General features: G+C 55.7%; 1 protein-coding gene across 1 annotated transcript in view; it reads left to right on the forward strand.

Annotated features, from left to right (window-relative positions):
- Positions 1 to 9,911, forward strand: part of HOMER2 (homer scaffold protein 2) — a 65,500-nt gene extending 55,589 nt beyond the window's left edge. Inside the window, 5 exon segments of the mRNA XM_070400527.1 lie at positions 2,618 to 2,724; positions 5,219 to 5,375; positions 7,028 to 7,138; positions 7,778 to 7,858; positions 9,057 to 9,911. Of these exon segments, the coding sequence (XP_070256628.1) occupies positions 2,618 to 2,724; positions 5,219 to 5,375; positions 7,028 to 7,138; positions 7,778 to 7,858; positions 9,057 to 9,245 (645 nt within the window). The 3' untranslated portion in view covers positions 9,246 to 9,911.
- Positions 9,912 to 13,315: the final 3,404 nt, after the last annotated feature.

The following is a 13,315-nucleotide window of genomic DNA, read 5'->3' on the forward strand; positions in this document are numbered from 1 at the left end:
AGAGCCACATTTTTTAAACTTAAACTATATAGGTGGGTCCATTGTTATTCACTTAATTAGGGTCCTCCTAAGGCAGTGATGGCGAACCTTTTGAGCTCGGCGTGCCAGCATTTTGAAAAACCCTAACTTAACTCTGGTGCCGTGTCACATATAGAAATGTTTTGATATTTGCAACCATAGTAAAACAAAGATTTATATTTTTGATATTTATTTTATATATTTAAATGCCATTTCACAAAGAAAAATCAACCAAAACAATGAGTTCGCGTGTCATAGGTTCGCCATCACTGTCCTAAGGCTTAGGAAGAGCCACACTCAAGGGGCCAAAGAGCCGCATGTGGCTCGAGAGCCGTAGTTTGCCAACCACGGCCCTAGCCAGTTTGGCTCAGTGGGTAGAGTGTCGGCCCTCGGACTGAAGGGTCCTGGGTTTGGTTCCGGTCAAGGGCATATACACTGGTTGCAGGCTAGATCACCGGCCCTGGTTGAGGCGCATGTAGGAGGCAACCAGTTGATGTGTCTCTCTCACATTGCTGTTTCTCTCTCTCTGTCTCTACCTCTCCTGTACTCTCTCTCTGGAAATCAACGGAAAAATATCCTCGGGTGAGGACTAACAACAACAAAAGAGAGGGACCTGTTGTGACCTGAATAAAAATGCCTGCCTTCCTGATGTCTAGATGGGTGTATGTCGTGGTGGGCGGAAGGCTTGATCTAGGGACAAGGTTGTCTGTATGGAGACAGGGAAGGCCAACATCAGGAGCAGGGATTTGGGTTTGGGATTAAGCAGGTGTAACAGCAAGGTGGCCAGGGCACAGTGGGGCTGGGAGTGAGGTGCACTGTGGGAGGGACAGCCATGCACTTGCAGATACTGGGAAAGACCTGGAATTCTTCACAAGCAGATAGTTTATTATTAATTTAACTAGAGGCCCGGTGCACAAAATTCGTGCAGGGGGCGGGGGGTCTCTCAGCCCGGCCTGCACCCTCTCGCAATCCGGGACCGCTGGCTCCTAACCGCTTGCCTGCCTGCCTGCCTGATCACCCCTAACCGCTGGCCTGCCTGCCTCATTGCCCCTAACCATTCTGCCTGCCTGCCTCATTGCCCCTAACCACTCGCCTGCCTGCCTGATCGGCCCTAACTGCTTCTGCCTGCCTGTCTGATCGCCCCTAACCACTCTGCCTGCCTGCCTCATCACCCCTAACCACTCTGCATGCCTGCCTCATTGCCCCCAGCTGCTCACCTGCCTGCCTGATCACCCCTAACTACCTCTGCCTCGGCCCCCACTGCCGCAGCTTTGTCCAAAAGGATATCCGGAGTGATGTCCGGAAGGTCGTTCGGCTGTCCAGTCTAATTAGCATACTACGCTTTTATTCTTATAGATTATTTATTATTGAGTAGTTGGCAGACATCAGAGGTGTTTTATGACTGTTGATCTGGAATTGCCATGAGGGTTGCCTGCGGGTGGTAAGGAAGTCGGGGTGCCACAGAGGGTTGTGAGGAGGCTGTGCAGTGAGGATGGCCTGGCAGGGCAGCCACAGGGTGAAGGGGAAGGATGGATGTCAGAGACAGCTGGTCGGAGGGGAACCAGGAGGCCTGGGCACCTGGAGCAGTCAAGACTGACACCCAAGGCTTTACAGTATTAACATTTAGCTTTTAGTATCTGCTAATGTTTAGCAGCAGATATTTCCCCAAGGTTTTGTTTTAAATATATTTTTATTGATTTCAGAGAGGTAAGGAGAGAGAGATAGAAACATCAATGATAAGAATGATTGATCGGCTGCCTCCTGCACACCCCGCACTGGGTGTCGAGCCCTCAATCCGGGCATATGAAGACTGGAAATCGAACCTCGACCTCCTGGTCCAGGTCCATAGGTCGACACTCAGCCACTGAGCCACGCTAGCCAGGCTCCCGAAGTTTTTATTTGCATTTCAATTTTGTTTATGGCATTTTTTTTGCAAGGTAGGAATGCAAAGTTAGTCAGATTTATACATCCTTCCCTTCACGGTTCCTTCCTTTGCCATTATGCATATTGGAAGCTAAATAAGATCTTGCTGAGAGCTTATCCAAGACCAGATGAGATTTCACCACCATGTGGGATGACTTATCACAGAAAGCATCTCAGAATATTCATAACACACTAAATAGTCATGGAGACCACAGGCACCCAGACTGGTCCCTGTTGTTTTAATGAGTGTGGATCTTCCCCTTTGCAGCCCCAGGATGCTGAAGTTGTCTCAGCCTGTAACGGTTTTTCTCCTCCCTCATAATAAATCGTTCCTCCTCTTTTAATTTGTGGCTTCTGCCGGTGCTATTTAAGGAGACCAGGTATCCAGGCGTATTAGGTTTATCAGGAGAGTGTGAGTGAAATGGCCCCAGGCGCTCGCTGGTCCGTGAAGTGCACAGACTCTGAGCTCGCTGTGGCCCCTCCTGGGCCTTGTCCTTGGTTCTCGATGGTCTCTGACTTGTTCGTCGCTGCTGCGTGTCCCTGAGACAAGTGGTTCCCACCCTCAGAAACAGTGTCTCCTATGCCTGACTCATTGCCCCTGTAAGGACCCGCAGTAACGTGTGAGGTAATTCACTTTGGCCAGGAGTCTGGGTGTGAAACCCCATCTTCTGCTCAGGCATCCAGTGTCAACGGGACAGACGATGAAAAGGCGTCTCACGCGAGCCCCGTGGACACCCACCTCAAGTCTGAGAACAACAAGCTGAAGATCGCGCTGACGCAGAGGTAAGGGGCTTAAGTCCAGACGCTGGTTCTCCGGAGGCTCCCGCTGGGCTGGGCTCCGCAAGTGGGGAGTGGCCAGTCTCACCTCCGGGCCGAGGGAAGCCGGCCAGCTGGCCTCGTGGCTGCTCTCTGCCTCGCTGACATCACACACGCTGACCACGTCTGTTGGCACCCCCCTCTCTACTCAGCCAGCCCGGCCTGTTCTCAGAGCTTAATGCCTGTGACCTGACCTAGGAGTCCAGGCAACCGTGATCCTTAGACCCAGCCCCCGGTTTTGGATTGTGGGCTTTGTCAGAGTTTCAAAGGACAGAACTGTGACCAGTCTTTCTTCTTTCTCATCAGACAGCTACCAGACTATTCTTGATTGTGTGATTTGTTTGTTTTTAAATATATTTTTATTGATTTCAGAGAGGAAGGGAGAGGGAGAGAGAGATACATCAACGACGAGAGAGAATCATTCATCTGCTGCCTCCTGCACGCCCCCTGCTAGGGATCAAGCCTGCAACCCGGGCATGCGCCCTGACTGGGAATTGAACTGGGACCTCCTAGTTCCTAGGTCGATGCTCAACCACTGAGCCACGCCGGCCGGGCCTATTCTTGATTGTTTAAGTCGCAGTGTGCTGCCTGAATGAACACATTTTAGCCCTAAAAATCAATGTTTTGAAATCCCAATTTAGTGGAGAAGTGAATTATAGGAATGAGGGGAAGCCATTTCCCCAAATCAGCTTAAGTTCTCCATCATCAGTCCTGGAACTAATCAGATAATAATGCTTTCTATTTTTTCAGTCCGTATTGTTTGAACTGGAAGTGTGTATTTTCCTATCACCGTCCCGGGTCCTGAGGCTGTGAGATGAAAGATAACGCAGATTATCCAGATACAGCTGCATCTACTGTTTAAAAAGCCGTTAGACACAGAACTCCCCTCTGCCAGGCCGTGCTAAGCAGGAGCCAGGACTCTGACAGCTTGTGGTGCAAGCTCTGCCCATCACCCGAGATGTTCAGACCGCAGATTCCTGGGCTCCGAGCAGGGAAACAAAGGAGCCTAAAAACCAAACAGCCTCTGAGGGGAGCCTGACTCCAGTTTGTTTTCTAAAACTTCTTCACTGGAAGCACAGGGTCAAAGATAAACTTGGGCCCTGGTCAGTTTGGCTCAGTGGATAGAGCGTCAGCCTGCAGACCAAAGGGTCCCAGCTTCCATTCCGGTCAAGGGCACGTACCTTGGTTGCAGGCTGCTCCCCTGCCTGGGCCCTGATTGGGGCTCCTGCAGGAGGCAACCAATCAATGTGTTTCTCTCACATCAATGTCTCTCTCTGTCTTTCCCTCTGTCTTCCACTCTCCCTAAAAATCAATAGAAAAATATCCTCGGGTGAGGATTAACAGCAACCACAAAAAGATAAACTTGGGTGTATGGGGTACCGTAGAGGTGTCCCTCAGACCCATGGCTAGAACCCCCGTTCTGCCCTCAGGGGAGTCCCAGTCATGGTCTCCTCTGCCCTCGGCTCTCAAGTCTGGATTCCTTCCGAGGCAGGGCTGGGGGACCTTTTTCTGCCAAGGGCCATTGGGATATTTATAACCTCATTCGCTTCATATAATTCACTTCATGTAAGTTTATGTTGCTGTGAAAGCGCCTGGATTTATTGAATTTCGAGTCCCGCCTGCAGGGCCAAGCCTAATGCTTTCCTGGGCCTGCTGTGCCGCCAGGCCTGCTTCCAAGGCTCAGAGGAGGCACCAGTGACAGTAGGACCATTATCACCTGTTTTCTTGTTAAATCTGGGGGGGAGGTTTTTTGTGTTGTTTTTTTTTTGGCTCCAAGGTGAATGCAGGAACTTGTCAAAAGAGTCCAGGAGCTTCATGAGATTCTCCGAGGCCCTGGGGTCAGGTCGGCCCAGCACTTCAGAACTTGTGACCTTGAGGCTCATTTCAGGGAGAAAGTGGTCCTCCTTCTGTGTCGGGTCAGCTGGGGGGAGGAGGGACAGGGTCTGACTCTGTGAGCTTGGTCTCTTCCTTCTCTAAGAATCCTGTTCATTTCTAAAGTGATTCGTTTTTTTAAATCCTCACCTGAGGATATTTTTCCATTGATTTTTAAAAATTATTATCATTATTATTATTTTACTTTCATCCATTGATTTTTGAGAGAATGGAAGAGAGAGGGAAAGACAGAGAGAAACACCGATGTGAGAGAAACACATCGATTGGTTGCCTCCTGCTCGAGACCCGACCAGGGCCCGGGCTGGGGAGGAGCCTGCATCTGAGGTATGTGCCCTTGACCGGAATCGAACCCGGGACCCTTTGGTCTGCAGGCCGACGCTCTATCCACTGAGCCACACCAGCCAGGGCTCTAAAGGGATTCTTTTAAAAAAACAGCCCAGCAAGGTGACGGGTCCGCACAAGACAGGCCAGTCCCTCTGGCACTTGTTCCTCCAGCCAGCCCACAGGTCGGGGCAGGGGGACGGTCAGCGCCCGCCCTCCCGGTCATCTCCCGGCCTCTGCCTTGCAGCGCCGCCAACGTGAAGAAATGGGAGATCGAGCTGCAGACCCTGCGGGAGAGCAACGCCCGGCTGACCACGGCGCTGCAGGAGTCCGCCACCAGCGTGGAGCAGTGGAAGAGGCAGTTCTCCATCTGCCGCGACGAGAATGACCGGCTGCGGCACAAGGTGGGGTGTGGGGGGCTGGGGGGCACGGCCAGCGGGAGGGGCGGCGGCAGCGGGAAGACTCGCTGCCTCCTCCCTCTATTTCAATAACTGATTTATTACTTTATTTTTTCTTAAAGATACTTTTATTGATTTCAGAGAAGAAGGGAGAGGGAGAGAGAGAGAAACATCAGTGATGAGAGAGAATCATTGATCAGCTGCCTCCTGCACGCCCCCCACTGGGGATCGAGCCCACAACCCGGGCATGTGCCCTGACCGGGAATCGAACCTTGACCTCCTGGTTCATAGGTCAATGCTCAACCCCTGGGCCACGCTGGCCGTGTTTGAATGGTCAGCACATTGACCCCACCGGCTGTGGGCACGACAGGGGGACACGGTACATTGACCTTGGTATTCTCTCTCCCTGGCCCACCTGGCCTGAGTGGGGCCACCGGAGGCCAGGCTCTGTCTCACCGTCTTCGTGGTACAGATGGCGCATGAAACTGCCTCGTGTCGCGTTTTCCTTTCAGGCCCACAGTGCTGACGGCCAGGGGCGCGGGGCCAGGTGCTGACGCTGCAGGCTCCCTTCCCAGGCTGGCTGATCGATTGCCCTCTCTTTCTTTTTCCGAGCCAAGAGCCCAGCTTCTCTCTGCGCCCGAGGATAAGAGCCCAAGGGCGGGGGGAGGAAGTGCCCGCTGAGAGGCGCTTTTGTGTTACACGTGGGTTCCACTCTTGCCGTCCGCTCTGCACACACACACTGGCCTTGGCTGTTCTTCTGAGGGAGCAGGCTGGGGAGGGAGAGAAAGGTGTACCCCCCCCGCACCCCCCGCTCCCCTCCAGGAAGAGGCCTGCAGGCCAGGCGCCCGTGTGCACCACTAGGGGAAGGTCCTGATTTAAAACGTTTGAAATGTCATCGCGTCCCCCTTGGTGGCCACTGCCCCGCAGGGCTCTGGTGTCTACCCCGCTGGCTTAAACCCATGAAACGGAATAATTTGGGACATGATAAAAACGATGTAAAATTATTTGAAATTGAATAAATTTCTATGCTGATAATAATAATAATAATAGAGATGTAAATCATTCTGGGGAGAAGCAGGTAGATCCATGGGCCATCTGGCCCCTGCTCGTGACAGATCCTTAAAGCGAACCTGCAGCTCCTGCCCTGTGGCCGTGAGAGCAGCCAGGAGCCCGAGCATCCTGAGGCCGGGCTGGGTGGCTCAGGTGGCTCTGCTGGTGGTGAGTGAGGCACCTCCTGCCGAAAGGGACCGGCAGCCCCTCCAGGAGCCCCATGGAGTTTGATTGTAGCCTCCGAGAAGCACAAGTGGGCTAGTTTTAGGTTTATCTTAAAAGAAATAAGTTTGGCTCAGTGGATAGAGTGTCGGCCTGCTGATCGAAGGGTTCTGGGTTCAATTCCGGTCAGGGGCACATACCTTGGTTGCAGGCTCCTCCCCCGGCCTGGGTCCTGGTCGGGACACGTGCAGAAGGCAACCAATCGATGTTGCTCTCTGTCTTTCCCTCTCTCTTTCCTTCTCTGAAAAAAATCAATGGAAATACATCCTTGGTGAGAATTAATAGAAAAGAAAACAGAAAGGACGTATAAACAGAGCTGTGTCGATCTTTTGTTTAATGACAAAAGTAAGCTAGCGTCCCTGCCTCCTGTGTGATGTTTCCCCAAGATTGACGAGCTGGAAGAACAGTGCAGTGAGATCAACAGGGAGAAGGAGAAGAACACCCAGCTGAAGCTGAGGATCGAGGACCTGGAGTCGGAACTCCGAGAGAAGGAGACGGTGAGTCCCGGCTCTGACGGCCCCTCGCTGTCCTCCGGGCCTGCGGGCGAGCTCTCCCCAAGGGCGCAGCAGGTGACTGGGCATGTGACGGCCCTGGCAGCTGCCCGGACGTCGGCACAGAGTCGGAGCCAAGGGTCACGTCAGGGCGCAGATGCTACAGCCTCCTCGCCGTGTGTGCCGTGTGTGCTGTGTGGTCAGCCGCCCCCCGATCCCAGAGGGAGTTGAACTTTGTACCAGACACTTGGGAACTTTTTTAGACGCTCTATCATCAGAAGTTGAACTCGGCTGTCAAATTAGTGCAGTGAGAGCCATTCGTTTTCTGGGGGGCAGGACAGCTAAGTACACAGAGGCTGGAGGCCACGGGCAGGCTGCCAACCCGTTCTCGGCCTCAGTTTCCCCACCCACAGAGCAGGAAGCATAAGAAGACCTTCCGCCATGGTGGTGTGCGATCGCACATGTACTGCACCCGGCCCTTAGAATATCTGAAGGGTTCAGGGTTCACCTTTATTATCTGTGCAAACAGCACGGGTTCCAAAAGCTGCTTCCATTCCTAGATGCCCAAGGTGGGGGGAGGGGGTTCAAGAATACCTTTTATCTGACCCGATTTCACATGCTTTTTCAAATTTCTTTCTCCCGTAGGAGTTGAAAGATCTCCGAAAACAGAGTGAAATCATACCTCAGCTCATGTCGGAGTGTGAATACGTCTCTGAGAAGTTAGAGGTAAGGGTGGGAGGCTCAGATGAGAAGGCACTGGTCATGTGACTCTTCCCCGAGGCCCCTTCCACCCCCCACCCCCACCCCCGTCCCCGAGAAGGCTCAGCAGCATTTGTCCTGTGGCTTTTCCACCGAACGAAGGTGTCCTGTGCCACAGCCATAGTGCAGGCGACTGTTTCCAGGCCACAGAAGCCCCTGCAGAACCACAGAGGGGTGAGGAGCGGGGGCAGAAGGAAGGGCTAAGGGTGCTGTCCCACCTCTCCACTCCCCAGCCGTGACCTTGCAGACGCCCCTCACTGACCTCAGACTTTTTTTTTTTATTTAATTGATTTCAGAGAGGAAGGGAGAAAAAGAGAGAGAGATAGAAACATCAGTGATGAGAGAGAATCATTTATCTGTTGCCTTCTGCACGCCCCACACTGGGGATTGAGCCCGAAACCCGGGCATGTGTCCTGACCAGGAATCAAACCGTGACCTCCAGGTTCATAGGTCGGCGCTCAGCCACTGAGCCGCGCCAGCCAGGCCGGCCTCAGATTTCTGGTCACAAAAGGAGGGTTTAAACCTCCTCTACCTCCAGGCTCTCCTCACTCAGGAGCCGTATATTCAGGTGCGCAGCCCCAGCATTCACAACTGGCTAGGGTTCTGTTATCAGCACGGAGCTCAGTGGGCCTCTGCTGACCGGCTGGGCCTGGGGCTGAAAACGCCTCCTGCTGGGATTTCAGACTTTCTCTGCTGGGCACTGGTGAAAGGGCCTGTTAGCATTGGGCTCCCCGGGCAGGTGTCCGAGTTCTGCGTTCTGTGTAGGACCGTCGTTTTCCAGGCCCCGAGTTGGTCACACACTGTCTGTCGGCACCTCTGCCCCGGGACAGGCAGGAAAGACGGGCTCGCTGAGCTGCCCTGGTCCGTGTGCTGAGGCACTCACAGGTCCGGGCTGCAGCCGTCGCAGGTCTCAGCGGACCCCCCTCCCTGTTCTCCAGACCAGTGGTTCCCAAACTTATTTGGCCTACCGCCCCCTTTCCAGAAAAAATATTACTCAGCCCCTGGAAATTAATTTTTTTTAAATTTTAATAGCAGTTACTCATCGCCCCCAAATGCACCTGTGGCCATCACCGCCCCCCTGGATCTCTTCAGCGCCCACCGGGGGGCGGTAGTGCCCACTTTGGGAATCACTGCTCCAGACCCTTCTCCTTTGGCTTTGCTTCAGGCCGCGGAGAAAGACAATCAAAACTTGGAGGACAAAGTGCGTTCTCTGAAGATGGACATTGAGGAGAGCAAATACCGACAGCGCCACCTAAAGGTGGAGTTGAAGAACTTCTTGGAGGTGCTGGACGGGAAGATCGACGACCTGCACGACTTCCGCCGCGGCCTCTCCAAGCTGGGCACCGACAACTAGGGCGCGGCCGGCCCGCGGGAGCCACAGGTGTGTGGAGGCGGCCGGGCCAGGACGTCCTGCTGCGGGTGTTGCTTCTGTCCCTGCAGGCGCGGCTGCGCGCGGTGCCAGACCTCCGTGCGCCTCGCCTCCGGGATCGCAGTCTCCTCTCGCTTCTCTGGCCTTTTGAGGTTGCGGGCCGCTGGAAGATTCTGACTCAGGAACCCAGACTAGGTCTACCTTACGTTTACGCAGTCAGGGCAGGGATGTTTATATCTTTCTTAAGGGTTGTTGCAGCCACATGAGCTGAAATGAGTTTTCTAATCCAAACATGAGTTTCCATCACACCTCCTTTTTTTTTGAGTGGCATTTGGAGTATCTGAATGTCCCCCAGGCGCCCCAGTGTGGCCGTGGAGGTAAGAGCTCCCTCCCTGTAGCGATCCAGATGCGGTAGAGCAGCTGCTTGTCCGGAGAAAGGAGACAGGCTTCGGGAGGTGCCTTTCTAGCCCGGGGACCCCTGACCCCCGACCCCTCATCCCGCCCCAGTTGTGAGGCTGCGACCACACTCCTTTCCTTGGTTTTAGTTTCTGAGCAGATCGCTGTGCCCTGGGGACAGCACGCAGTGAGGGCGCCTCGCACAGTGCCTGGCACACAGTAGGTGCTTAATAAATACTTGTTCAATTAAACACATGCCCAGGATTTAGTGTTTCAATCCAGCCCCAGGAGAGTCCCTGCCGACAGACCAGCGTCCTGGCGCCCTGGGTCGGCGTCAGGCGTGAATGCACTTGTGTGGTCAAGCCCACGGCTTGGCTCCGTGGCCCTGAGGCTGGGAGGGTGGCCGTGGAGGCAGCAGGAGCTGGCAGGAGTCCTCCCGCCCCAGGCGCCCATCCACGGCCCTCTGCCCTGGTCTCTGACCCTGGGACCACCCTCACTCTCTAGTCATGGGGCCTGTAGCTGGGATTCCAGGACCAGGGGTTGCCTCTGGGGTCGGGCTGCCCACTGGGATCCTAGGTTGGGTTTGGGAAGTTGAGGAAGAAGTCACACCAGCCCGGGGGGGAGAGTCAGCTCAGCCAGGAGGCTGGCCTTGGCCCAGATCTGCCTCCACCCGCTCAGGTCCTGCTGAGGGAGGGGCTGGCGCCACCCACCTCCTCTCAGTGGGCACTGCATGCCCTTGTCCTTCATTGGCAGGGACTGGCACAGGGTTGAATCCCTGGCCGTGGGCCTTTCTAAGGGAGCCTTGGTGCGCCTGAACCTGCTTTGTGAACCCCTAAGAGAACTTCCCTTTCTAGAAAGAGGTTCCCACGTGGGTAGGATTTCTCCCTGCTGAGTCTGGGTAGATGATAACACAGCCTGAGGGCGGGCAGGTGACCTGGCCCCAAGGAGAGTGTACAGGTCCTGCTGCTCCCTCCATGGATCTGAGCCCTCTGCACAGGGGAGGAGGGAGAAGGGAGAAGGAGGAGGGAGGGCTGGTGGCCTGGACCACAGCTTCAGCAGAGTCCCCGCAGGCTGGCACAGGAGACGCAGGGCGCACGGGAGACGCAGGGCGCACGGGAGACGCAGGGCGCAGCTGGCCTGCCCTACCCCAGAGCCCCAGGCAGCTCCTCACTGGCTGAGCTGGAGACTAGACTGCAGGCTGGGCCTGGGCTGGGCCTGTGGCCGGCAGTGAGTAAAGGGATTCTTCTCAGGCAGGTCAGCCCACCTGGCAGCAGACCGGGCACATGGCTGCCCAGGAGCAGTGGGCTCCAGGGTTTAAAACCTCAATGTGGGTCTTCTTGTTGTTGTTGTTGTTAATCCTCACACACACAAGGATATTTTCCCATTGATTTTAGAGAGAGTGGAAGAGAGAGGAAGAGACAGAGAAACATCGATGTGAGAGAGACACATCGATTGGTTGCCTCCTGCACACGCCCTGACAAGGGCCCGGCCTGGGGAGGAGCCTGTAACTGAGGTACGTGCCCTTGACCGGAATTGAACCCGGGACCCTTTGGTCCGCAGGCCGACGCTCTATCCACTGACCCACACCGGCTAAGGCTCCACGTGGGTCGACTCGGCTGACAGCTCAGGCAGCGCAGTCAGAGGAAGGGGAGTTGCTAAAGGCATCTGTGCTCCGTAGCAGTGACTGTAGCAAATGCCGGAAGCAGCAGAGCTGTTACCACAGTGGCGGCTGCGTCCCGTGTGTCCTGAGGTCCCCTCACCGACCCTGGAAGAGCTTGGAGGCCAGTGCGAATGTGTCCCAGGCCCTGAGCCGAGCCGCAGGCTCCTCTGCAGGGAAAGGCGGGTCACCAGGCCCTGGGCTGCGTTCCTCTGCTCCTCTAAAGGTTTCATGTTTCTTCATTTACTTTCTTTTAAGGGCAGTGACCCCGGACAGCCCGGCCGTCAGGGGAGACTGGCCCCGTCTGACAGCCTGTGGCTCCATGAGGGTGGCTCAGGGCAACGGAAACGACCCTGATTCCCCCAGTTTTCCTGGGAGCCCGCTTAACGGTCCTCGCTTATCAGGGCGCCGTCCCCAGCCTCACACTCATGTCCTTCGTGGTCGCTGTCAGAAGCCAGGTGCGGGCAGGACAGACCTGTCACCCAGGAGCACCCACCACACTGTGTGCTGGGAGGGGCGGGGCCAGGGCTGCGTTTCGTTGGCAAGTGCCGTCTCCTGGCTCTGCCATCACCACCACTGGCCACCTGGTCCCGGTTAGATTCCTTCTGCACCGTGAAACCCGGGGCCCGAGAGAAGCCGTGTAAAACCTGCAGCCCTTATTCGTAATGAGCCTTAAAAATAACTTTGTTCCAGTAAAGGCCCAACGGGGTGCATGGCCACGTGGAGAGTGGCGAGTGGAGACGAGCCCCCCCTGGTGTCCAGGGATGGAAAAGCCCCGAGAGACAGGCTGGGGCAGGTGGTCAGGCCTCGATGTGACAGCCGGTGCCCCCTGAGACCTGACACTTGTGTGGCCGGTACCTCGCCGCCATACTCACCTGCACGCAGTCCCTTCAGGCTCAGCCGGGGAGGCCCGAGCGGAGACCAGTGCCCCTGTTTCGTAGACAGGAGGCCGAGTCAGCAAGCGACATGCCCAGGTCACCGGGGAGTGAGCAGCCCGTGGGCTCCTCGTCCGGGCCTCCTGACCTTGGTCGTGTGCCCGTCTGTGAGCCCCACGCTGGTCTCCCTTTGGTCGTCCTTGAGGCCAAGAAAAGCAGTTCTCTCTCTCTCTCTCTCTTTAATCCTCACCCACGGATATTTTTCCGTTGATTTTTACAGAGTGGAAGAGAGAGGGAGAGACAGAAACATTGATGTGAGAGAAACACATCGATGGGTTGCCTCCTGCATGTGCCCCGACCAGGGCCCGGGTCGGGGAGGAACCTGCAAGCGAGGTACGTGCCCTTGACCAGAATCGAACCCGGGACCACAGGCCGATGCTCTATCCACTGAGCCAAACCGGCTGGGGCCAAAACAGTTCCCTTGTATTCTGGTAACAGCACACACTGAGGATACGCTATTTTAACCTATGTCCACGGCCAGCGCCGGCGTCCACGTGAGAGAATCGGAACGGAAGGGTTCTGATTCTGCAGAGATCTCTCCCGGGGAGTGTCAGGAGCGCACGCCCTGAGAGGCCAGACCTGGGACAGACTCACTTTGAGTTCTTTGTTGATGGCGTCAGTGGAGGCAGTGGTTCGTTCAAGACGCGCGGGAGGCTGAGACCACAGAGCGGCAGACTGAGTCCTGGCTGGGGGGTTGCCGTGCCCTGCCCGCCCCCTTCCCAGACAGGAGCCCTCTCTGTGCAGGGAGGAGCCGCGCAGTGGGCAGAGCAGGGCGAACAGGGCCTGCCCACCCAGGGGGGACCGTCCACCGCGGGCAGCTGGCCTGCAGCCTCCTCGCGGGCCGCTCCAGGCGGGGACAGGCCACAGCTCGGCCTTCAGGGGGCGGCTTGCTGAGCCATGACTGGTGTGGCGTCATTTGACGTGAAACACCAAGTCGGGTGAAACAGAATAGTAATGTGCTGCCCACAAGTACCGCCATCAGTCCGTTTAAAAAGAGTGCTTTCTTGCCCCGGCTGGTTTGGCTCAGTGGATAGCGCGTCGGCCTACGAACCGAAGGGTCCCAGGTT

This window comes from Myotis yumanensis, unplaced genomic scaffold, assembly GCF_028538775.1.
Source record: "Myotis yumanensis isolate MYYU_CA2020_CCGP unplaced genomic scaffold, mMyoYum1.0.hap1 SCAF_20, whole genome shotgun sequence".
In the NCBI taxonomy this organism is placed as follows: domain Eukaryota; kingdom Metazoa; phylum Chordata; class Mammalia; order Chiroptera; family Vespertilionidae; genus Myotis; species Myotis yumanensis.